The sequence below is a fragment of the Sciurus carolinensis genome, chromosome 1 (genome assembly GCF_902686445.1).
Source record: "Sciurus carolinensis chromosome 1, mSciCar1.2, whole genome shotgun sequence".
Lineage (NCBI taxonomy): Eukaryota > Metazoa > Chordata > Mammalia > Rodentia > Sciuridae > Sciurus > Sciurus carolinensis.
The window spans coordinates 61,590,234-61,616,490 of NC_062213.1; the positions used below are offsets into that span (position 1 = coordinate 61,590,234).

Here is a 26,257-nt window from a genome sequence, read left to right on the forward strand (position 1 = left end):
TAGAGAAACAACATGTATCCCATTTGTATACAATTAAAAAAAAATTACATTGGTATTCATTGTGGCAGTAGTTATTTTAAGAAAGGCCTGGATATTCAAGCTAAGTTCCAAAGAAAAATTTTAACAAAAATAAGACTGTAAGTTATGTGGTTTCTATTTGCCTAAATAATTTGTATAATTAGTATATTGCATGAGTAGTTATACAGTGTTACTGACTTACATACAGTGATTGAACAGTGCTTTCATATGAAGACGATTCAACAGATTCATAATGAGCATTCTCATTATTTTTAGCCATGTATGCTAGAGGAAAAAATGATGAAAAAGGGCTAAAGAATGTGCAATTTTTCCATATTCTACAGAAAAAAGAAATACCTAAAACTAAAATTTTTGTTTGTTATTTCCGCATTCCCACTGTGCTGGGGACTCGAACCCGGGCCTCAAACATGCAAGGCAGACACTCTACGTGATGGGCTATATCGCCAGCACAAAACTAACATTTTGAAACATTTTAATCTTGAATCACTATTTTTAGAGGTTTTAAATTGCTTCTTTCAAAATCTTAACATATCTGCAACTGCAAAAGGTTAAGAAAGTACAAAATAAATCTTGAAGAATACCTTAAGGAATCGTATTCCCTTGAAGGAGAATGGTATTGTTGTATTCACAGTTTCTACAAACAAAATGCAAAATATATCATCATTAGGAGATCTCTTTCCTTTCTTTTTTTCTATTTTTTTTTTTTTTTTGATAGTATGGAATGTCCCTTAATAGACAACACTGGCTATTTGCAGAGGCAGTCTCAAGTAAAAGTAGAGAAATAATGAATCTTATACACTGGCTAGTATTCTCCTGTGGCTACCTTTGCTCCCCAGAGCTCTCCCTTAAGGGATTTAAACTTTTAAGCCCAACTGGTCTCATTAATGAATGAATGATGAAAATATGCATGATGTCAGGTTATATATGTACATATTTAATTATAGCTATTAGAGATATTGTTGCATCTTTACCTGGATAAAATAGAGAAAATTTGTGCTGCACCAGAACATTATCTAGACAGCCCATGCTCTCTCATTCCTACAGAGCACTTGCTCCCCCTTCTCTATTTTTGCATATCAAATTTCTGCCCACCCTTCATGATCCAGCTCAAAACTATATCTTTAAGAGTTCTCTTCTAAATTCTCATGATATGGCCAATGTACTTGCTTTGTTAGCTTGAGTGTTGATCAGATATATAAGTCTGTGTGACTGTCGCATACCTAAGTATGTGCCTCTCTTTCCCTCCACCCTGCTCCATAAGGAGGACAGGACTACTTGATTCATCTTCACTTTCTGCATTGTCTTGTAAATGGTGTACCATAAATACTTACTCACATGTGAAAAGAAAGAATTGTAGGTACCCTGTCTTCTGGCATGAGTCATTGTTGCACAGATTTCATTTCTCAGCTTCCAAGAAGAAATAACACTAGAGCTATTTCTAGAAATGACTTGAGAACTGAACTTTAAGACCTCATATCCAAAGGACATTGCTCAGAGTCAGGATTGTGACCTGACATGACCACACTGGGTAGCCTGGCTGACAGGATTACATATGGGGTCTCCTCAGTGCCTATCAAGCTCCATCTGCTCCCTGTAGTTACACTTATCTATACTTATTTGCATTGTTACTATGGCTTTGGCTTCTATTAAGTTCACTAAAAGTTTTTATAGATTCTTTCCTGGTTTTCTACCTAATCAAGCTGTCAACCTTCCTAGGAGACACCCATGTTTATTCTCACGGCAAGTGGTGCTGGGGACAGAGAAGTCATTGGATAAATATTGGTTGAGGATTCCAAGATGGCAGATTAGAGGGAGGCTGCATTCCTTGTTGCAGAAGATATCTGTTTCTTGGTAAGGCAGTTTTTGCAGCTTATCGATCCCCTGCTGTTTACCCCCTTTGTCTACTGTGATCACCTGCAGTTTGCCAGCATATCAACTACTTTTTGAGTGCAGATTTCTCACTGTCTGGCACCTACCATCTGCAATTTACCTGCTGCTTGCCTGTCCATCGCCTTCCTTTCACCTACCCATCACCCACGCCGGAGGTTCACCTCCCAATCTTCCGACAGCAGTCAGCAGACTGACCACAGACCGCCAGTGGAGCACCAGCTGCCTGCTCTTGCCTGGAAGTTCACTGTCACAGTACCAACAGGTTTGGTTACACGTGGCTGCTGCCATCTTGAGACAACAGCCAGTGCTTGTGGGACCCCTGGCCGAACTGACTGAGCCCCATATCCAAGATCCTTCAGCCCAACCAATCACCCTGCCTTCAGGGCCCCCACATCGACTGACTGCTTCCCACCACCAGGACCCCCAGACCGACTGACTGCACCCTACCATCAGGATCCCAGACCAACTGAATGCATCCCGCCTCCAGGATCCAGCAACCAGACTGACAACACCCCATCTCCAGGACCTCCAGCCAACCACACCCACACCCCGAGCTGCAGCTCCCCATTTGCCAGCACATTTGGAAGCTAGAGCAGCCATCTTGGATAATCCTGGAAGCTGTATCTCCCATCTTTAGGTGGGGCAAATCCCATCCTGAGACGCCTGCTGGAGACTGGAAGCTCATTGTTAAGTACCTCTCATTTATCAGGCTACTGAAGACTAGGAGGTTTGAATTATATGACTGTTATAGTGTGGATTTTCTTTTTTCTCCTTATTGAAAAATTTTAAGTTTTCATTTCTTTACTTGTCTCGCTCTCTTTTCCTTTTGTTTACCTGTTCCCTCAGAGTCTCTTTCTCCCTTTTCCCATGCTAACAACCAACTTCTTTTGATTATACTTGCACTCTTTCTATGATCTAGTACTTTATTCTTTTCTTATCCCATTAACAGTTACATCCTACACTCCTCCGCATCCTCTTTGTCCTCCATTAGGAACTGCAGACCTTATTGCAAATCTATTTGTTATACTGAAGATAATAATTGAACTCATTCTGTTTATTATGACAATATTGTTAACATCCTCATTGGGGCTATTTGGTTTTGGGTTGTATACTGTCTGAACTGGGCACTGCTGATATTGAACTCCCCCTTTAAAAAAAGCTTCTGGAAACCTATAGGGTCACTATAAGCCTATAGGGGGGAAACTGCAATACCCCAGATCTGCACTGCTAGAGGGGAAGACACATGAACGACATGAAAAAACAAGGGAAGAAAATGATCCAAACAAATCTAGATTCTATATTAATAGAATCCAGTGACACTATGATAGAAGAAATGTCAGAAAAGGACTTCAGATTATACATGATTAAAATGATTCATGCAGCAAAGGATAAGATAAGAGAGCAAATGCAGGCAATGAATGATAATACTAATAAGCAGTTGAAAGAGCAAAAGATCATTTCAACAAAGAGATAGAAATTCTCAAAAAAAAAAAAAAAACGGAAATCCTTGAAATAAAGGAAACAATAAACCAAATAAAACTATTGGTTGAACTACATGAGATTGAAATGAATTTGAAAAAAGTATCTTTAGAAATCTCAAGAAAAAAAGTATGCTCCTTATTGTTCTTTATTTCCAAAACCTTCAAAAGGTTGAAAATATTATTTTGGTTCAAAGAACAGAATAAGGGAGTAGAAATTATACTTCTAGGTTCATCCACTGAAACTTTTCCATATGAAAAGAGTTTGCTAAGGAAAGCAAGAAGGGAAAATAGAATAAGCTGGATTTATTGTGTATTGCATATCAGGAGAGAAAAGCATTGGATTGGGGCACAGACAGAGAGTCAGATTCAGTGAAAGAGTATAGGTTTGCACAAGAGTTAAATACTGCAGTCTTTCTCTGATTTCTTATTATCATGTGAGCTCCTTCCCTCTGCCACACTCTTCTGCCATGAGGTTCTGCCTCACCTTGAGCCCCGAGGAATGGAACCAGCCTTCTATGGACTAAGACCTCTGAAACAGTGAGCCCTCAAATAAACTCTGTAATTGTGCTGGTTGGGTCTTTTAGTCACAGTTGTGAAATAGCTGACAAAACAGATACTGGTACTAGGAGTGGGGTTGTTGTGATTAACCCAACCGTGTGGTTCAGAAGCTCTTGAGCATTTTGGAATTGTTATGAAGAATTTTGAGATGCTTAGCAGTACAAGCTGAAAATGCTTTAGACTGTTGTAAGCAGAGTTTAATGGCCAATTCTGGTGGGAGCTCAGAAGATCAGAATGCCAATAGAACCATGGACAGTGAAGACAGAGTCAGAAAATGAGGACTCTATTGGAATTTGGAGTAGAGGTCATTCATGTTATGTTCCAGCTGAGAAGTTGTCTGCATCTTGCCCTTTCCTGACACTTTCTGTGAGACTGATTTTTAAAACAATGGACTGCTTAATCTGGTGGAAGAAATGTCTAGGCAGCATAGCATTCAGGAAGTGACATGGGTATTGCTGGCGGCTTTTAGTCAAGTTTATTGTGATATTCAGAAGCAGAAAGCAGAGCAGGAAAATTTGAAAACTTGGACTTCAAAGGCCAGAGTGAAACTGGGCCTAAGAAAGTTGCAGTTGTTAAAGACATTATTGCCACTAAAGAAATCCTGAAGACTTTGCCTAGAGACAATAAGAAAGATGACTTGAGGGCATCTTAGGAGATGGCAAGACACCCATTGCAGGCTCAAGGGAGTAAAAGTGAAAATTCTCTTGAGAAGAGATAAGTGGGGAATCCTTCTTGCACAAGGGGGCCCAGGAAGTTTTTTCAATGTACTTAGCCACCCGGACATTCAGAGGTTGCTGCAACTGGGGTCCCTGGAGGCTTGGCTACAGATTAAGATGGCCACAGACCTTGGCATCAACCATGTGGTGCTGGTTGTGCAGGAATACAGGATGCCGAAGTTAGGGGGTCATGGAGGCTTATAATAAGATTTCAAAAGAAGACCTTGGGAAGTCAAGCAAAGTGCAGCAGGGTCAGAGTCCCTGTAGGCACTCGCTGGGAAGGCAAGGTGTAGAGATTTGAGGAGAAAACCAAAGCTACAGTGGAGACCACTGAGATTAAGAAATGCCAGTAATATGGAACATTGGGAAAACTGCAGGAATTGAGCAGAGACAAGCCAACAGAAAGGCCACTTGGGCTGCAACCAAGGCCACGGGGGTGGAGCTATACAAGCCCTTTGGAAAAGACATCATGCCATGTGCTCCAGATGCCAAACACAGAACTACCGAACTTGTTTGCCCAGCAGGATTTTGGTTTTGCTTTGGTCCCATCCTTCTTTCTATGTCCCTATTTTTGTGACTGGAAATGTTTACTCTGTACCTTTATATATTGGATACTTATAAATTGCTTTTAATTTTACAGGAGCTTACATTGCGAGATTGCTTTGAGCCTCAGAGAAGATTTTGGACTTGAACTTTGAGCAATTTTGGAACTGTTGAGACTATGGGAACTCTTGGGAATGGACTAAATGTATTTTGCATTGTCAGGTGAGTGTGAACTTTTGGAGGCCAGGGGAGGAAGTTATGGTTTGGATGTGGCGTCCCCCAAAAGCTCACATGTGAGACATGCAAGAAAGATAAGAGAAGAAATGATTGGGTTGTGAGAGCCTTGACCCAATGAGAGAAATTAATCATCTGGTGGGATTAACTGAGTGGTAACTGAAGGCAGGTGGGATATGGCTGGAGGAGGTGGAGCACTGGGGGTGTGGCTTTGGGATATATATTTGTATCTGGCAAGTGGAGACCTCTCTTTCTGCTTTCTGATCATCATGTGAGCTGCTTCCCTCTGCCACACTCTTCCACCATGAGGTTCTGCCTCACCTCGAGCCCCAAAGAATGGAGCTGGCCTTCTATGGACTAAGACCTCTGAAACTGTGAGCTCTCAAATAAATTGTTCCTCTTCTATTAAAAAAAAAAAATTGCAGTCAGATTCCGTGGCACACACCTGTAATCCCAGCAGCTCAGGAGGCTGAGACAGGAGAATTGCAAGTTCAAAGTCAGCCTCTACGACTTAGGAAGGCCATGTCTCAAAATAAAAAATAAAAAAGGGCTGGGTATTCCACTCTTTTTTTTTTTTTTTTTTTTTTTTTTGTGTGGTGCTGGGGATTGAACCCAGGGCCTTGTGCTTGTGAGGCAGGCACTCTACCAACTGAGCCACATCCCAGCCCTCCTATTCCACTCTTAATGGGAAGTTAGTTTGGAGACTCTGCCTCGATTGAAAAAGCCAAGAGGGATACAGGAAGGATAAGGGGAATGAAAAGAGGCCTTTTTCAGTCCCTTCCTTACTCTTCCAAAAGGTATCTATGCAGCTCACTTGTGTTCCTATCCAGTTGTCCTGGAAAACCTGCAGGATGCAGGACCCAAGCCTAAGATGGTTTATGAATTGAACTGTGTCCCCGCCACCAAAAGATCTGTGGAAATACTGACCCCAGCACCTGGAACTTGGCTTTATTTGGAAGGAAGATCTTTGCAAATGATCAAGTTAAGATAAGGTGATTGAGGTGGCCCCCAACCAATATGATGGTATCCTTTTCATAAATGGAAAATGTGGACATAGAGATAGACATGCATAAAGGGAAGACTACCTAAAGAGACACAGAAAGAAGATGGCCCTCTACAAGGCAAAAAATACCTGGGGCAACCAGAAGCTTAGAGAGGACTGGAACAGATCCTTCCCCAGTGCCTTCAGAGAGAACAAGGCCCTGCTGGCTCCGCGAGGCACTAAGTAAATGAGCGAGACCCTGTCTCTCAATAAAATACAAGATAGGGCTGGGAATGTGGCTCAGTGGTTGAGCGCCCTGAGTTCAATCCCCAGTACACACCCCCAGGAAAAAAAAAAAAAAAACAGAAGAAGAAGGAGGAGGAGGAGAAGGAGGAGGAGAAAAAGGAAGAGGAGGAGGAGGAGAAAAAGGAAGAGGAGGAGGAGAAGGAGAAGGAGGAGGCAGTGGCGCAATGACGGCAGGTTAAGTTGAATGACACATCTTAGATATCAAGAAAGTGAAACTTTGAAAATTCGATAAAATGTCAACATAATTCCACAGAGATTATATGAAAAAATTATAAAACAATCATGCAAGAGAAATTTTTAACAAAAACAGTAGCTGCCAAGAGGATTTTGTTGTTGTTGTTGTTGTTGTTGTTTTCAAAGAGAAAGTGTGGCCTATAGAAAGAGTCATGCATTAAGGATCAGGGGGCTACTTCACAACTAGTTCTCCAAATGACCATGGACATGTCAGGCAATCATTTTCCTCAACTGTACAAATGACAGGAGTGTAGAATCAGGAACAAAATAATTCCCACTCTGAGCACTGTCCTTAAAATTACGTAAAATGAGTTCACTCTCCACTTTACAGATGAGGTGAGGCTGAGAGAGGTTAAATAAGACTTGCCAAGTCACAGAGCTAGTAGGGGGGAAAGCTGAAATACAGACTGAGATTTATGTGACAGGAGCCTAGACATACATAATGCTGGCTCCGTAATTTACATATGGCTTAGGGGTAGCAGACATTGGAAATATGATAGCAAGCACACTAATTTACTTAGAAACTTTTTAGAAAATTACTGCCCATTCAGAGCAAAGTAAAGGCCTTTCTGTTGTGAATTTTTATATTTCTCTCATTCCATTAATTCTCTACCCTCATTTTCTATCTTTTCTCCCATCTACATCTAATTTATGTTATATCACTAAATCTAATGCATGTAAACTATCTGAAATCCTCTTCTATTTTATTTTATAATTTATTTGTTTATTTTGGTACCAGGGATTGAACTCAGGGGTGAGTTAACCACTGAGCCACATCCCAGGCCTTTTTATTTATTATTCTGAGACAAGTTGCTTAGGTCCTCACTATGTTGCTGAGACTGGCCTCAAACTGGCCTCAGTCCTCCTGCCTCAGCCTCCCAAGTCACTGGAATTACTGGCATCCTCTACCACACCCAGCTTAAAGTCCTCTTTTAAATAAGACAAGGCACAAGTTAATGGTAAGTAATTATGTGGGAAAATAAACATAATAATTTTTTAAAGTTAATAAAACAGTATAAGATTTTCATCTAATAAGGATTTTCTTTAATTCTGTTTTTGAAATTATTATGCTGAATGCTAACAAGAAAGAGATTAAACTTTTATATATTGCTGGGGGTATAATATATAAATCAGTTCAATCATTCAGAAAATAAGTTTGGCATTATATAAATAAAACCACAAGGATATTGCAACCTGTTTAACCCTAGAAATCCCTGGGAGTTAGCCATAACTCTTTCTTCCAAGTACATGAATATTCAAATCTAAAATATAAGAAAAATCCTATACAGAAATATATTTATTTTAGTATTACTTATAATAATAAAAAAGCAGGAGGAAACTAAATGTCTAGTAAAATGGTTAAGTAAACAAGGGCAGACCCTCTGAGGAAATGTTTCACTGCATTATGCTTATACCTTTTTTTTTCCTTATCCCTGATTTTTTTAAACACAAGGAGTAAATACCCAAATAAAATAATTTTTAAGAAGAAAATTAAAACTCATAGTATGGTATACCTAAAACTACATAAACAATATGCATACATTTTTTAAAAACACAAGAAGGAAATACTCCAAAATGTTTTTAGAAATAGTATTGTGACTTAATGTCTCTATTCTCAGTTTTTGTAAAAAATTCTTTAATTTGTTCTAATTAGTTGTATATGACTATATAGTCTTTTAAGTTATTTAAAATACTAGTTTAAACTTACTAAGAAAAAAATGTGTTGGTTTGCATTAAGTCACCTTTAAGGCCTTAAACTCTGAATTTAATGATTTTGATAAAAAATCCAGGGTTGAAGTAAAGGGCGAAGACATTAAAGAAACCAGTGTATCTACATATCAAAATCTAGTGAGATCTTATGAAAAATGATAGATGTAATGCTTAGAAAAAGGCAATGTATAACCAAAGGTAAACGTAAGATAATTATCTGAGCAAGGTAAAAATTTTAACATCCCTTGAAATGCACTTATAAGTGTCATCTTAATAACAATTGGCTGCTAAGAATAAAACTTTACATAGAAATAAAGAAAAGGAATTCACATTTTCAGTATATTTAATTTTCACAACATTCTTGTAAAGAATTATGTTCTGTTCCATGAGCAATATGAACCAAATATTTACCTCCCTTCAGAGCTCTGCAAATAGAATATTCATCATTGGATCCTTCGCAAATAACTTCTTTGCGTTTTGGCAAATTCATGGAGTTGACAGATATATAGAGATTGAAATATAATTGTTTTAAATCTCTCCCTTAAAAAGAAAAAATTCTGTTAGCCCCTTAAATAAGAAATTCTCCTATACAGAACAGCATTTTTTGCACACTTAGCATGTGACCTGGACTTTTCCTACATTATTTCATTTGATCATCACAACTCTCCAAGAGGTGGGTGTTATTATGACCGTCAGGTTCTGCAAACCAAGTTCCAAGAGGGCAACTCTGTGGTCAAGTAGAATGTTCCATGATAAGAACTATGGGGGAGGGGGGATGAAGGAAAAATAACAGAAGGAGACAAACATCATTACCCTAAGTACATGTATGATTACACAAATGGTGTGATTCTACTTCGTGTACAAGCAGAGAAACAACAGTCATACCCCATTTGTGTACAATGAATCAAAAAAATAAATAAATAAAAAGAACTATGTATGCCATGCCTAAAAGTAGAGAAACCTTCACAACTTGATATAGAAAACTATCAAAGACAAAAAATTTTGAGTTCTAGTCTCTTCTGCTAGAAAATTCAAAGGAAAGGAAGCAAAGACAATTAACTCATACCAACTTTTTAGTACTTTTGATGAAAGATTTCTTGTAGAACAAATTTGAATTTTTTATTAAAAATTAAATATATGGCTTTTTAATTTCTTTCTGATCTCTCTATCACCAGTTAATGTGGAAATTTTCAGTAAATGATAAATTTGCCTAAATTCTTACAAAGTATTCAACTGGTCCAAATGGAAAAGATGTACAATCTTTTATAGAATGAAACGATTGTTGTAACTACTACCTCATTGAAAATGTTTTCCTAATAAGATCACCATGAATCATTGTAGACATAATTAAAAGGATTAATATCTAGAATATATAAAGAACTCAAAAACATGACATCAAATAACATTCAATAAATGGGCAATTGAATAGACACTTTTCTAAAATACAAATGGTTAAATTACATTAAAAGATGTTCAACGTCTCTAGTCCTCAGGGAAATGCATATCAATACTATACTGAGATTCCATCTCACTCCAGTTAGAATGGAAATCATCAAGAATTCAAATAACAACAAATGCCGGAGGGAGGGTCGCTGGCAAGCAGCCTACCGCTACCGCACCTTCTGGTTGGGTCAGTCTAGCACTCACTCATAGGCCATGCTCTTATGGGCTTCTCCTGAAATACCACACAGTCCCTCAAACCAGGCAAGTCCTATCTGTCATGGGTCTCTTCTGGCAAGAAGCCTTTGCTTCAGGGGTCCTCATGGACCGGGTTGAGAGATCTCAAGGAAGCATTTTTGTTGTGATGATCATCCTAATTCTCCTCCTTCCCATTCATTTTTTTTGTTGTTTATGCTTTGTGTGTGTGCGTGTTGTGTGTGTGTGGTGTGTGTTGTGTGTTTTTGTTGTTTTTTGAGACAGGGTCCCACTATATTGCCCAGGCTAGTTTCAAATTTGGAGGCTCAAGAGATCCTCCTGCCTCAGCCTCCTGTGTAGCTGGAACTACAGATACATAGCACCAGCCCAGCCCCTTTCACTTCCCAAAGGTATCAGAACTGAACTCCAGTCTGAATGCTCTCCATGCTTTCTGTGGCCTCCTCTTCCCTTTATTATCAGGCATTTCCCCCAATAAAACTCTAGGATGAGAGCCTTACTGCTGTCATTTCTCTTATCATGTCATGTTATCTGCATATCTATCTGTCCTATTGCACTGAGATTCTTGAAGTTCAAGAGAATGTCTTACCAACAAATTTATGGGGTCTATATAATTCTTGAAATATACCAAGTATTTACTAAGTCTTTCCTGACCCTGTTGTGTGTGTGTGTAATGCTAGGGATCAAACCCATGAACTCACACATGACAGGCAAGTGCTCTACCACTGGGCTAAACCACCCAGCCCTAAGTATTTTTTAATGAAAAAAATGAATGCAAAGACAAAAGAATCAAAATACAAATGAAACAATTAGATGCAGGGAAATTAAACACTGAGAGACACTCAGAAAAAACACAATTCTTATGAGATGTGGTGGTGCACGTCTATAATCCCAGTTATTCGGGAAGATAAGGGAGGAGGATACAAGTTCAAGGCCAGTCTCAGCAATATAGTGAGGCTCTAAGCAACTTAGAAAGACCCTGCTTCAAATAAAAAATAAAAAGGACTGGTATGCAGGGCTGGGGTTGTGGCTCAGTGATAGAGCACTTGCCTAGCGAGTGTGAGACACTGGGTTGGATTTTCAGCACTGTGTATACATAAATAAATAAAGGTCCTTTGGCAACTAAAAAAATATTTTTTAAAAAAGGGCTGGGATATGACTCAGTGGTTTCAATCCCGGGTACCCAAAACAAAAAACCACAATTGTCTATCATTCCTGAGTTCTATTTCCAGTTCTACTCCTGTGTCCTTATGTAATCATGAGTGTTAATTGGCCTAGTGACTTGCTTCTAACCAACAGAATACAGCAAAGATGGCAAGTATCACTTCTATAAATAGGTTACTTTAGATTGTCACTTCCGTTTTGTTACCTGAATGTCCCCCTGGCTGGCTTTGATGAAACAAGTACCTATGCTGAAAAGGCCCATGTGACAAGGAACCGAGGGATGGCCAATGGCCAGGATTCACAAACTGTACTGTCAATAGGCACATGAGCTTAGAAGTGGTTCCTTCACTGGTTAGCCCACAGAAGAGACCTGGTCAAGACGAAGACTGTAGCTTGTTGGAGACCCTGAAGCTAGTACAGGCAAACCATGTCCAGACTACTGACCCACAAAGACTATGAGATAGTAGATATGTACTGTTTTAAGTTATTTGTATTATTATATAACAATATACAACTATACAAGTATATTTGGAACCCAGGGGTGTTTTAATGAAAAAAAAATTAATTAAAAAAATGCAAAGACAAAACTGTCAAAATACAAATAGAACAATTAGATTCAGGGAAACTAAAACACAATTGTCTATCATTCCTGAGTTCTCAACTACCTTTTTTTCTTGGATGCTAGAGGGCTAAAATTAGGAGGAAGGGAGGGTGTTTTCTTAAGCTTATTTGGGACCCTGTCTCAAAATAAAATTAAAAAGAACAGTCCTTTTCATTTTTTATTTTGAGACAGGTTCCTGCTAAGTTGCTTAGAGTCTTGTTAAGTTGCTGAGGCTGACCACAAACTTGCAGTCCTCCTGTCTCAGCCTCCCAAGTTGCTGGGATTACATGCATGAGCCACTAAACCCAGTTTTCATTGATATATCTTAAACCATTAACTGATCTACAGAAACAAACAAACAAAAAAAAAACTGTACTTACTTGGAATGTAGTAAACACGCAAAAATCCTTCAGTTCCTTTCAATGATATACAGGGTTCGGGTGTAATTAAAATAGGGAATTTAATGTCATCTAAACAGAAAAAAAGGATAATGTCAATAAGCATTATATATCACTTCCAAAAAGTATTTATATTCTGATGATCATACCCCACAAACATGCCTTTTCCTTAAAATTATACAGTGACATCAGCAACATGATAGAGTAGAAAACTCCTGGATTTACCACCACAAACACAATTCACAGACAAACTCCATTTGTTAAAAATCATGAACTAATTAAAACTCTCCTGCATCCAGGAGCACACAAAAACAGACTCACCAAAACCATTAGGGAAATTTAGGACAGACTATCTCAGAGTTCCTTACTCCAGTGCAGCACTATACGACTAGGAAGAGACTTCCTAGCTTCCAGTCCCACCTAGGGGAGAGAAGAAATTGATTTGCAGATCCAGCACCCCATTTCTTCCAGGGAGCCCCCCAGACAACTGGATTCTTGGAGCTCACATAGATCAGTCTGCCATAGTCTAGTGGCCTTAGGAGAAAATGAAGGCCATGACTTGGGATGGTAGATACTATTGATCCTCCCCTCTGCTCAGCACATTACGAGCTGATGAAAATCCCAGTTCTCAGCTTCTGCCTGGGGAGGGAAAGAGTTGAACCAAACAGTCAGCACCACAACCTCTATGGGGATTCTGTCTCACTAGTTCTAGAGATCCGACAAGTCTGGCATAGTCCAGCTACCTGGGAGAAGGTGAGGGTTGCTTGAGCTCATAGATGCCATCCCTGCCCCCAGGAAATATTGACAAAAAACTTCCCAAATCTGAACGGAGAGCTTCGATCCGCAAGCAGATCTGGGATCAGGGCAGGGCAGCCAGAGACTTCTTCAGGCTGCTCTGCCCAATCCGGCCGCAGGCTCTTTCCATGGGGGCGCGATCCAAGATGGCGACTAGAGGGGGACTGCATTCCCAGTCACTCCAGAACCCAGGATTTAAGAAGGGGAGGCATTGAGAGACTTGGACCAAAATAGAGCCACGGTGAGTCTGCCCACTGGGTAAAGTTCGGCCCGGGTGGCAGGCCCAGATAGAGGTGGCTTATCGGAGCAGGGCAGGGCAGCTAGAGTCTTCCACAGGCAGCCCTGCACACTCCGGTGCTGGGCCCCTCCCACACAGCCAGCTTCTCCAGGTTCTCGGAGCAGGCCCCCTACTGAGAGCCTTTCTGATCAGAACAAGCTCCAAGTCCTGGAGCTAGTGCAGCATACTCTGGCCCGCAAGTGGCTTCAGGGACCAGGACAGGGCAGCCAGCGACCTCCCCAAGCAGCCTGGACCCCTGTGGTGGGAGGTGCCTTTCAAGGCTAGCTTCTTGGAACAGACCGCCCAGTGAGAGCTTTTCTACATAGAGACAGCCACAAGTCCCCGAGCCAATGGAGAGCTTCGATCCCCAAGCAGCATCTGGGATCAGGGCAGGGCAGCCAGAGACTTCTTCAGGCGGCTCTGCCCACTCCGGCCGCAGGCTCTTTCCATGGAGTGATCCAAGATGGCAACCTAGAGGGTGACTGCATCTCCAGTCGCTCCAGACCCAGGACTCAAGAATGGGAGTCATTGAGAGACTTGGACAAAAATAGAGTCACGGGGTGAGTCTCCCCCACTGGGCGAAAATTGGCCTGGGCGCCAGGCACAGATAGGTGTGGGGTTATCATAGCAGAGTAGGCAGCTAGAGTCTTCCCAAGGTAGCCTTCCACACTCCGGTGGTGGGCTCCCCCCACACGGCCAGCTGCACGTGCAGGCCCCCAGTGAGAGCCTTTCCACACAGAGCCAGCTCCAAGCCCTGGAACCAGTAGGGGCTAGGGGCAGCTTTCTTCAGAAGCACTGTATTATCAGTTCCTCCAAGACTTCAGGCTACTGAAGGCTGGGAGGTGATACACGGAAATCTACCGGGACACTATAAGCCAATAGAGGAAATCTGCAATATCTCAGATTCCCACTGACATCTGACCAATATGAGAAAACAAGGGAAGAAAATGTCCCAAACAAACCTAGATACTACATCAATAAAACCCATGACAGCACAGCAGAAGAAATGTCAGAAAGGGAGTTCAGAATGTACATAATTAAAACAGATCAGGGAAGCAAATGAGGAGATGAAAGAGCAAATGCAGGCATTGAAGGAGGAGATGAAAGAGCAAATGCAGGCATTAAATGATCGCACCAATCAACAGTTAAAAGACCAAATACGGGAAGCAAGAGATCATTTCAATAAAGAGTTAGAGATACTGAAAAAAAAAACAAACTGAAATACTTGAAATGAAGGAAACAATAAACCAAGTTAAAACTCCATAGAAAGCATAACCAATAGGGTAGAACACCTGGAAGACAGAACCTCAGACATTGAAGACAAAATATTTAATCTTGAAAACAAAGTTGGCCAAACAGAGAAGATGGTAAGAAATCATGAACAGAATCTACAAGAATTATGGGATATCATGAAAAGGTCAAATTTGAGAATTATTGGGATTGAGGAAGGCTTAGAGAAACAAACCAAAGGAATGAACAATCTATTCAATGAAATAATATCAGAAAATTTCCCAAATCTGAAGAATGAAATGGAAAACCAAGTACAAGAGGCTTATAGAACTCCAAATATACAAAATTACAACAGACCCACACCAAGGCACATTATTATGAAGATACCTAACATACAAAATAAGACAGAATTTTAAAGGCCGCGAGAGAAAAGAATCAAATTACATTCAGGGGGAAACCAATAAGAATATCAGCAGATTTTCAATCCAGACCCTAAAAGCTAGAAGGGCCTGGAAAAACATTACCAAGCCCTGAAAGAAAATGGATGCCAACCAAGAATCTTATACCCAGCAAAACTTACCTTCAAATTTGACTATGAAATAAGATCCTTCCATGATAAACAAAAGTTAAGGAATTTACAAAAAGAAAGCCAGCCTTACAAAACATTCTCAGCAAAATATTCCATGAGGAAGAGATGAAAAACAACGATGCAAATCAGCAACAGGAGGCGCTAGCCTAAAGGAATAGCCAAATAAAGGAGAAACCAAATCATGTCAAAAAACAAAATATGAGTCAAATGACTGGGAATACAAATCATATCACAATAATAACCCTGAATGTTAATGGCCTGAACTCGTCAATCAAAAGACATAGACTGGCAGATTGGATTAAAAAGAAAAATCCAACATATGCTGCCTGCAAGAGACTCACCTCATAGAAAGAGATACCCATAGACTAAAGGTGAAAGGATGGGGAAAAACATACCAGTGCACACGGACACAGCAAAAAAGCTGGAGTAATCCATTCTCATTTCAGATAATGTGGACTTCAAGCCAAAACTAGTCAGAAGGGATAAAGAAGGACATTACATGCTGCTTAAGGGAAGCATAAATCAGCAAGACATAACAATCATAAATATCTATGCCCCGAACATTGGCTCATCCACGTACATCAAACAAATCCTTCTTAATTCCAGAAATCAAATAGACCACAACACAATAATACTAGGCGATTTTAACACACCTCTCTCACCACTGGATAGATTGTCCAAACAAAAATTGAATAAAGAAACCATAGATCTCAATAACACAATCAACAATTTAGACTTAACCAGACATATATAGAATATACCATCCAACAAAGAATGAATACACTTTCTTCTCAGCAGCACATGGATCCTTCTCTAAAATAGACCATATTTTATGCCACAAAGCTACTGTTAGTAAATACAAGAAGATAGAGATACTACCTTGTACTCTTCAGATCATAATGGATTGAAATTAGAAATAAATGATAGAATAAAAAACAGAAACTTCTCCAATACCTGGAGATTAAATAATACACTATTATATGATGATGGATAACAGAAGACATCAGGAGGGAAATAAAAAAATTCTTAGAAGTAAACGAGAACAAAGACACATCATATCAAAATCTCTGGGACACTATGAAAGCAGTACTTAGAGGAAGATTTATTCATTGGGGCGCATTCAAAAAAAGATCTAGAAATCAACAAATAAACGTCTTAACACTACAGCTCAAAGCGCTAGAAAAAGAAGAGCAGACCAACACCAAAAGTAGTAGAAGACAGGAAATAGTTAAATCAGACCGAAATCAACGAAATTCGAAACAAAAGAAACAATCGGAAAAATTAACAAAATAAACATTGGTTCTTTGAAAAAATAAACAAAATTGATAAACCCTTAGCCACACTAACAAAGAGAAAGAGGGAGAAAACTAAAATTACTAAAATTCAGAATGAACAAGGAAACATCACAACAGACACGAGTGAAATACAAAACATAATTAGAAGCTATTTTGAAAATCTATACTCCAACAAAACAGAAAACCTCGAAAGACATCAACAAATTTCTAGAGACATATGAATTACCTAAACTGAACGGGAGGACATACACAACTTAAATAAACCAATTTCAAGCAATGAATAGAAGAGGTCATCAAAAGCCTACCACAAAGAAAAGTCCGGGACCAGATGAGTTCTCAGCCGAGTTCTACAAAACCTTTAAAGAAGAGCTCATTCCAATACTCCTCAAAGTATTCCATGAAATAGAAGAGGAGGGAACTCTCCCAAACTCGTTCTATGAAGCCAATATCACCCTGATACCTAAACCAGACAGAGACACATCGAGGAAAGAAAATTTCAGACCAATATCCTTAATGAATATCGATGCAAAAATTCTCAACAAAATTTTAGCAAATCGCATACAAATATATATTAAAAAGATAGTGCACCACGATCAAGTGGGTTTATCCCAGGGATGCAAGGTTGGTTCAACATTCGGAAATCAATAAATGTCATTCACCATATCAACAGACTTAAAGTTAAGAATCACATGATTATTTCAATAGATGCAGAAAAAGCATTCGATAAAATACAGCACCCTTCATGCTCAAAACACTAGAAAAAATTAGGGATAGTGGGAACATTCCTTAACATTATAAAGGCAATCTACGCTAAGCCTATGGTCAATATCATTCTAAATGGTGAAAAACTGAAAGCGTTCCCCTAAAAACTGGAACAAGGCAGGGATGCCCTCTTTCACCACTTCTATTCAACATCATCCTTGAGACTCTAGCCAGAGCAATCAGACAAACCAAAGAAATTAAAGGGATACGAATAGGAAAAGAAGAACTCAAACTATCCCTGTTCGCTGATGACATGATTATATATTTAGAGGAACCTGGAAATTCCACCAGAAAACTTTTAGAACTCATAAGTGAATTCAGTAAAGTAGCAGGTTACAAGATCAATGCTCATAAATCCAATGCATTTTGTACATAAGTGATGAATCCTCAGAAAGAGAATTTAGGAAAACTACCCCATTCACAATAGCATCAAAAAAAATAAAATACTTGGGAATCAATCTCACAAAAGAGGTGAAAGACCTCTACAATGAGAACTACAGAACACTAAAGAAAGAAATTAAAGACACCTTAGAAGATGGAAAGATCTCCCATGTTCCTGGATAGGCAGAATTAATATTGTCAAAATGGCCATACTACCTAAAGTGCTATACAGATTCAATGCAATTCCAATTAAAATCCCAATGATGTACCTCGCAGAAATAGAGCAAGAAATTATGAAATTCATCTGGAAGAATAAAAAACCTAGAATAGCTAAAGCAATCCTAAGTAGCAAGAACGAAGCAGGGGGTATCACAATACCAGATCTTCAACTCTACTACAAAGCAATAGTAACAAAAACGGCATGGTATTGGTACCAAAATAGACAGGTAGATCAATGGTACAGAATAGAGGACATGGACACAAACCCAAATAAATACAATTTTCTCATGCTAGATAAAGGGTCCAAAAATATGCAATGGAGAAAAGATAGCCTCTTCAACAAATGGTGCTGGGAAAACTGGAAAACCATATGCAACAGAATGAAATTAAACCCCTATCTCTCACCCTACACAAAACTCAACTCAAAATGGATCAAGGACCTCGGAATCAGACCAGAGACCCTGCATCTTATAGAAGAAAAAGTAGGTTCAAATCTTCAACTTGTTGGCTTAGGATCAGACTTCCTTAACAGGACTCCCATAGCATAAGAAATAAAAGCAAGAATAAACAACTGGGATAGATTCAAACTAAAAAGCTTTCTCTCAGCAAAGGAAACTATCAGCAATGTGAAGAGAGAGCCTACAGAGTGGGAGAATATCTTTGCCAACCATACTTCAGATAGAGCACTAATTTCCAGAATCTATAAAGAACTCAAAAAATTCTACACGAAGAATACAAATAATCCAATCAACAAATGGCTAAGGAAATGAACAGACACTTCACAGAAGAAGATGTACAAGCAATCACAGATATATGAAAAAATGTTCACATCCCTAGTAATAAGGGAAATGCAAATCAAAACTACCCTAAGATTTCATCTCATCCCAATTAGAATGGCGATTATCAAGAACACAAGCAACAATAGGTGTTGGCGAGGATGTGGTGAAAAAGGAACACTCATACATTGCTGGTGGGGTTGCAAATTAGTGCAGCCACTCTGGAAAGCAGTATGGAGATTCCTCAGAAAGCTTGGAATGGAGACACCATTTGACCCAGCTATCCCACTCCTTGGCCTATACCCAAAGGACTTAAAATCAGCATACTACAGAGATACAGCCACATCAATATTCATTGCTGCTCAATTCACCATAGCCAGATTGTGGAACCAACCTAGATGCCCATCAGTTGATGAATGGATAAAGAAACTGTGGCATATATATACAATGGAATATTACTCCGTAATGAAGAATGATAAAATTATGGCATTTGCAGGCAAATGCATGAAATTGGAGAATATCATTCTAAGTGAGATAAGCCAATCTCAAAAAACTAAAGGACGAATGATCTCGCTGATAAGCGGATGAAGGACATATATTGGGGGGTGGGAAGGGTTAGCATTAGGTTTAGGGTTAGGTTTAGGGTTAGGGATAAGGAGTGTGGTAAGAATGAAGGAAAGAAGGACTGTATAGAGGGAAAAGAGGGGTGGGAGGGGTGGGGGGGAAGGGAAAAAAAAAATAATGAATCAAACATCATTGCCCTATATAACGTATGATTACACAAATGGTATGCCTTGACTCCATGTACAAATAGAGAAACAACATGTATCCCATTTGTATACAATAATAATAAAAAAAAAGAATAAGAAATTAAAAAAAAAAATAAGATACTTTAACTCAGTGCTTATGTTCAAAAAATAGTTTCTAATTCATACTTCCCTGCCTGCATTCAGTACACTCCAGCATTCAATTCTTCAGGAAGCTTGGCCAGATCATCAGTATACAAGCAAAGACAGAGTCTCTTAACTCACATAATAATAAAATATCTTTACTGGCACTCCCACAGTAGTAATGGTTGCATAATCCTCATTAATTTAACATTAAATATCCAGCAAACATTACCTCATCATATAGGTCCTGTTGTTATAGCACTATCAATTCCACTGTTTTCTAATCAATTAAAATGTATTTTTGAGCAGAAATAGTGATGAAGCCCAGGCAATCTGTAGATGTGCAATGTAATTTTTAGTTTGCAGGTAAAAACAACCTGATCCAATGAAATGGGATTGATTACATTAAGAATTTCATCATTTTTAGATTTAGTATTGTTTTAGTTAATAGATAAAAATGTAATTATCAACATTAGCAAAATAATTTTAAGTATCCTATAAAGCTTAAAATAATCTAGTCCAACATTTAACTCAATATTCCCCCTTCAACATAAACAACAGGTGACCATCTTGGCCAGTGGTCAGTAAAAATTTTTCTGTGAAGAGCAAGATGATAAATATTTAGGTTTTTAGGCCATAATGTCTTCCACAGCTATACAAATCTGCCCGTGTCGCATGAAAGCTTCCATGGATGATACATAATTAATGAGTGTGGCTGTGCTACATCATAACTTTAATTAAAAATGCAGGCAGTGAGATGGACTTGAACATTGCCATAGTTTACCATCCCCCTGATCTAGATCATGATTCATACGCTGGGAACCCAGGTTTAATACATAAATGAGGTATGAGTTTGGCTTGAACATTCTTGATTCCATGTTGTTTAGAAAGAAATGCACTAAGCAAATGTATTATTAGAAATAGCCATCTCAGATTCTATTGTTTCAAAGTTAATCGGCTTTTAAAAAATTGCATTTATCGTACACTTATAAGTATGTTTGAGTACAATTCAGACTTGTTTTCAATGCCTGCTCTGTGTGGTGTCTCAGTATCTCTCAAGGTAACCTGTTTACTGACTGAATATATTTAAACAAATAAACCACCCAACTCTGTACTCCCTCAGCATACTGCATTGTTCTATCCCGAAATTTATTAATTTCAATATTGTAGCTTTTGGTGTCTTCTACTTTATTTAAAACACTTTGAGAACATGAAAAAAAAAAAAAAAAAAAAAAAAAAAAACTTCCCAAATCTGAGAAAGGAAAATCCAGAGAATCTGAAAGACCCCCAAATTAAATTAACTAAAAAAAAAAAAAAAAAAATTCATACCAAGACACATAATAATCATTGTTACAAGTTAAAGAGAAAATTTTGAACATTCCAGGAGAAAAGAAGAGGAGGAGAAGGGGGGAGGAGGGGGAGAGGAGGAGGGGGAGGAGAAAGAAAAAGAAGAAAGAAGATCCCTTAAACTAAATTTATTCAACTGACTCAGCCAAGCTGTAAAAAGCAAAAAGGAATGGGGGTTGGGAATACTGGGCATTGAACCCAGGGGCTCTCTACCATTGAGCTACACTCCCAGCCCTTTTTATTCTGAGACAGGGTCTTGCTAAATTGTGGAACCTGGACTCAAACTTGTGATCCTCCTACCTCAGCCTCCTGACTTGCTTGGATGACAGGTGTGCAACAACAAGAGGATGTTTAATAGACTTCAAAATGTTAACATGAAACAGAAGGAGGGTAAGGCTATTTCAGGTTAGAATAATAGACATATAACTGAAAGGCTAGTGAAGAGTCTGACATGCATGGTGTGGAGGTCGCACCAGAAACCAAGCACACATGCTTGGCAGGGAAGATGGTATGTTGCAGCCCCCTGCATCCATAGGTTGAAATCCTAATTCCCAATGTCACAGAAAGGGACTACATTTAGAGACAGAGACTTTAAAGAGATGAATAAGTTAAAATAAGGACTTTAGGGTGACCCTAATCCAATCAAACTAATGTCTTTATAAGAGGAAATTTGGACACACAAACAGACACCAGGGTGTGCTCACAAACAACAAAGGCCAGTTGAGGACACAGAGCAACAGCAGCCATCCGCAGGTGTCTAGTTCATTTTGTACCACTATAGCAGACTGTCAAAGACGGGGTAATTTATAAAGAACAAAAATGCGAGCCAGCTTCTCCAGGTTCTCGGAACGGAACTGGCCCGCTAGTGAGAGCCTGTCTGAACAGAGCACGCTCCGAGTCCCGGAGCTGCTGCAGTGCAGTGTACTCCTGCAAAGAACCAGCGGAGAGCCTCGATCTGCAATCAGCCTCAGGGATAAGGACAGGGCAGCCGGAGACCTCTTCAGGCGGCTCTGCCCACTCCGGCTGCGGGCTCTCTTCACGGGGCGATCCAAGATGGCGGCCTAGAGGGAGACTGCACCCCCGGTCGCTCCAGAACCCAGGAGTTAAGAAGGGGAGGCATTGAGAGACTCGGACTGAAGTGGAGCCACGGGTGAGTCTGCCCACTGGTAAAGCTCAGCCCGGGTGGCAGGCCCAGATAGAGGTGGCTTAGCAGAGCCGGGCAGGGCAGCTTGAGTCTTCCCAAGGTAGTCTTCCACACTCCGGCAGTGGGCTCTTCCCACACGGCCAGCTGCACGGTGCAGGCCCACAGTGAGAGCATTTCCGCACAGAGCCAGTTCCAAAACGTGGAACCAGTAGGGGGCTAGGGGCAGTATTCTTCGAATGAGCTGCTTTATCAGATTCCTCCAAGACATCAGGCTACTGAAGGCTGGGAGGTGATACACTGGAAATCTACTGGGACACTATAAGCCAATAGTGGAAAACTGCAATATCTCAGGGTCCCACTGACAACTGACCATTATGAGAAAACAAGGGAAGAAAATGTCCCAAACAAACCTAGATACTACATCAATAAAACCCAATGACAGCAGAGCAGAAGAAATGTCAGAAAGGGAGTTCAGAATGTACGTAATTAAAACGATCAGGGAAGCTAATGAGGAGATGAAAGAGCAAATGCAGGCATTGAAGGAGGAGATGAAAGCAAATGCAGGCATTAAATGATCGCACAAATCAACAGTTAAAAGACCAAATACGAGAAGCAAGAGATCATTTCAATAAAGAGTTAGAGATACTGAAAAAAAAACCAAACTGAAATCCTTGAAATGAAGGAAACAATAAACCAAGTTAAAAACTCCATAGAAAGCATAACCAATAGGATAGAACACCTGGAAGACAGAACCTCAGATATTGAAGACAAAATATTAACCTTGAAAACAAAGTGGAACAAACAGAGAAGATGGTAAGAAATCATGAACAGAATCTCCAAGAACTATGGGATATCATGAAAAGGCCAAATTTGAGAATTATTGGGATTGAGGAAGGCTTAGAGAAACAAACCAAAGGAATGAACAATCTATTCAATGAAATAATAACAGAAAATTTCCCAAATCTGAAGAACGAAATGGAAAACCAAGTACAAGAGGCTTATAGAACTCCAAACATACAAAATTACAACAGACCCACACCAAGGCACATTATTATGAAAATACCTAACATACAAAATAAAGACAGAATTTTAAAGGCCGCGAGAGAAAAGAATCAAATTACATTCAGAGGGAAACCAATAAGAATATCAGCAGATTTTTCAATCCAGACCCTAAAAGCTAGAAGGGCCTGGAACAACATATACCAAGCCCTGAAAGAAAATGGATGCCAACCAAGAATCTTATACCCAGCAAAACTTACCTTCAAATTGACGATGAAATAAGATCCTTCCATGATAAACAAAAGCTAAAGGAATTTACAAAAAGAAAGCCAGCATTACAGAACATTCTCAGCAAAATATTCCATGAGGAAGAGATGAAAAACAACGATGCAAATCAGCAACAGGAGGCGCTAGCCTAAAGGAATAGCCAAATAAAGGAGAAACCAAATCATGTCAAAAACAAATATGAGTCAATTGACTGGGAATACAAATCATATCACAATAATAACCCTGAATGTTAATGGCCTGAATTCATCAATCAAAAGACACAGACTGGCAGATTGGATTAAAAAGAAAAATCCAACAATATGCTGCCTGCAAGAGACACATCTCATAGAAAGAGACACCCATAGACTAAAGGTGAAAGGATGGGGAAAAACATACCATGCACACGGACACAGCAAAAAAGCTGGAGTATCCATTCTCATTTCAGATAATGTGGACTTCAAACCAAAACTAGTCAGAAGGGATAAAGAAGGACATTACATGCTGCTTAAGGGAAGCATAAATCAGAAAGACATAACAATCATAAATATCTATGCCCCGAACATTGGCTCATCCACGTACGTCAAACAAATCCTTCTCAATTACAGAAATCAAATAGACCACAACACAATAATACTAGGCGATTTTAACACACCTCTCTCACCACTGGATAGATCGTCCAAACAAAAATTGAATAAAGAAACTATAGATCTCAACAACACAATCAGCAATTTAGACTTAACGGACATATATAGAATATACCATCCAACAAAGAATGAATACACTTTCTTCTCAGCAGCACATGGATCCTTCTCTAAAATAGACCATATTTTATGCCACAAAGCTACTGTTAGTAAATACAAGAAGATAGAGATACTACCTTGTACTCTATCAGATCATAATGGATTGAAATTAGAAATAAATGACAGAATAAAAAACAGAAACTTCTCCAATACCTGGAGACTAAATAATACATTATTATATGATGAATGGATAACAGAAGACATCAGGAGGGAAATAAAAAAATTCTTAGAAGTAAACGAGAACAAAGACACATCATATCAAAATCTCTGGGACACTATGAAAGCAGTACTTAGAGGAAGATTTATTTCATGGGGTGCATTCAAAAAAAGAAGTAGAAATCAACAAATAAACGAGTTAACACTACAGCTCAAAGCACTAGAAAAAGAAGAGCAGACCAATACCAAAAGTAGTAGAAGACAGGAAATAGTTAAAATCAGAGCCGAAATCAACGAAATCGAAACAAAAGAAACAATTGGAAAAATTAATAAAATAAATAGTTGGTTCTTTGAAAAAATAAATAAAATTGATAAACCCTTAGCCACACTAACAAAGAGAAAGAGGGAGAAAACTCAAATTACTAAAATTCGGAATGAACAAGGAAACATCACAACAGACACGAGTGAAATACAAAACATAATTAGAAGCTATTTCGAAAATCTATACTCCAACAAAACAGAAAACCTTGAAGACATCAACAAATTTCTAGAGACATATGAACTACCTAAACTGAACGAGGAGGACATACACAACTTAAATAAACCAATTTCAAGCAATGAAATAGAAGAGGTCATCAAAAGCCTACCAACAAAGAAAAGTCCAGGACCAGATGGGTTCTCAGCCGAGTTCTATAAAACCTTTAAAGAAGAGCTCATTCCAATACTCCTCAAACTATTCCATGAAATAGAAGAGGAGGGAACCCTACCAAACTCGTTCTATGAAGCCAATATCACCCTGATACCTAAACCAGACAGAGACACATCAAGGAAAGAAAATTTCAGACCAATATCCTTAATGAACATCGATGCAAAAATTCTCAACAAAATTTTAGCAAATCGCATACAAATATATATTAAAAAGATAGTGCACCACGATCAAGTGGGTTTTATCCCAGGGATGCAAGGTTGGTTCAACATTCGGAAATCAATAAATGTCATTCACCATATCAACAGACTTAAAGTTAAGAATTACATGATTATTTCAATAGATGCAGAAAAAGCATTTGATAAAATACAGCATCCCTTCATGCTCAAAACACTAGAAAAAATTGGGGTAATGGGAACATTCCTAAACATTATAAAGGCCATCTACGCTAAGCCCATGGCTAATATCATTCTAAATGGTGAAAAACTGAAAGCGTTCCCCCTAAAAACTGGAACAAGGCAGGGATGCCCTCTTTCACCGCTTCTATTCAACATCGTCCTTGAGACTCTAGCCAGAGCAATCAGACAGACCAAAGAAATTAAAGGGATACGAATAGGAAAAGAAGAACTCAAACTATCCCTGTTCGCTGATGACATGATTATATATTTAGAGGAACCTGGAAATTCCACCAGAAAACTTTTAGAACTCATAAGTGAATTCAGTAAAGTAGCAGGTTACAAGATCAATGCTCATAAATCCAATGCATTTTATACATAAGTGATGAATCTTCAGAAAGAGAAATTAGGAAAACTACTCCATTCACAATAGCATCGAAAAAAATAAAATACTTGGGAATCAATCTCACAAAAGAGGTGAAAGACCTCTACAATGAGAACTACAGAACACTAAAGAAAGAAATTCAAGAAAACCTTAGAAGATGGAAAGATCTCCCATGTTCCTGGATAGGCAGAATTAATATCGTCAAAATGGCTATACTACCTAAAGTTCTATACAGATTCAATGCAATTCCAATTAAAATCCCAATGATGTACCTCGCAGAAATAGAGCAAGCAATTATGAAATTCATCTGGAAGAATAAAAAACCTAGAATAGCT

General features: G+C 39.0%; 1 protein-coding gene across 1 annotated transcript in view; it reads right to left on the reverse strand.

Annotated features, from left to right (window-relative positions):
• Ly96 (lymphocyte antigen 96) overlaps positions 1-26,257 on the reverse strand; it is a 91,058-nt gene that overhangs the window by 61,609 nt on the left and 3,192 nt on the right. The window contains exons 2-5 of the mRNA XM_047550180.1: positions 12,492-12,581; positions 9,105-9,233; positions 621-673; positions 225-303 (exon numbers count right to left, since the gene is read on the reverse strand). Of these exons, the coding sequence (XP_047406136.1) occupies positions 225-303; positions 621-673; positions 9,105-9,233; positions 12,492-12,581 (351 nt within the window). The remainder of the gene's footprint in view (positions 1-224; positions 304-620; positions 674-9,104; positions 9,234-12,491; positions 12,582-26,257) is intronic.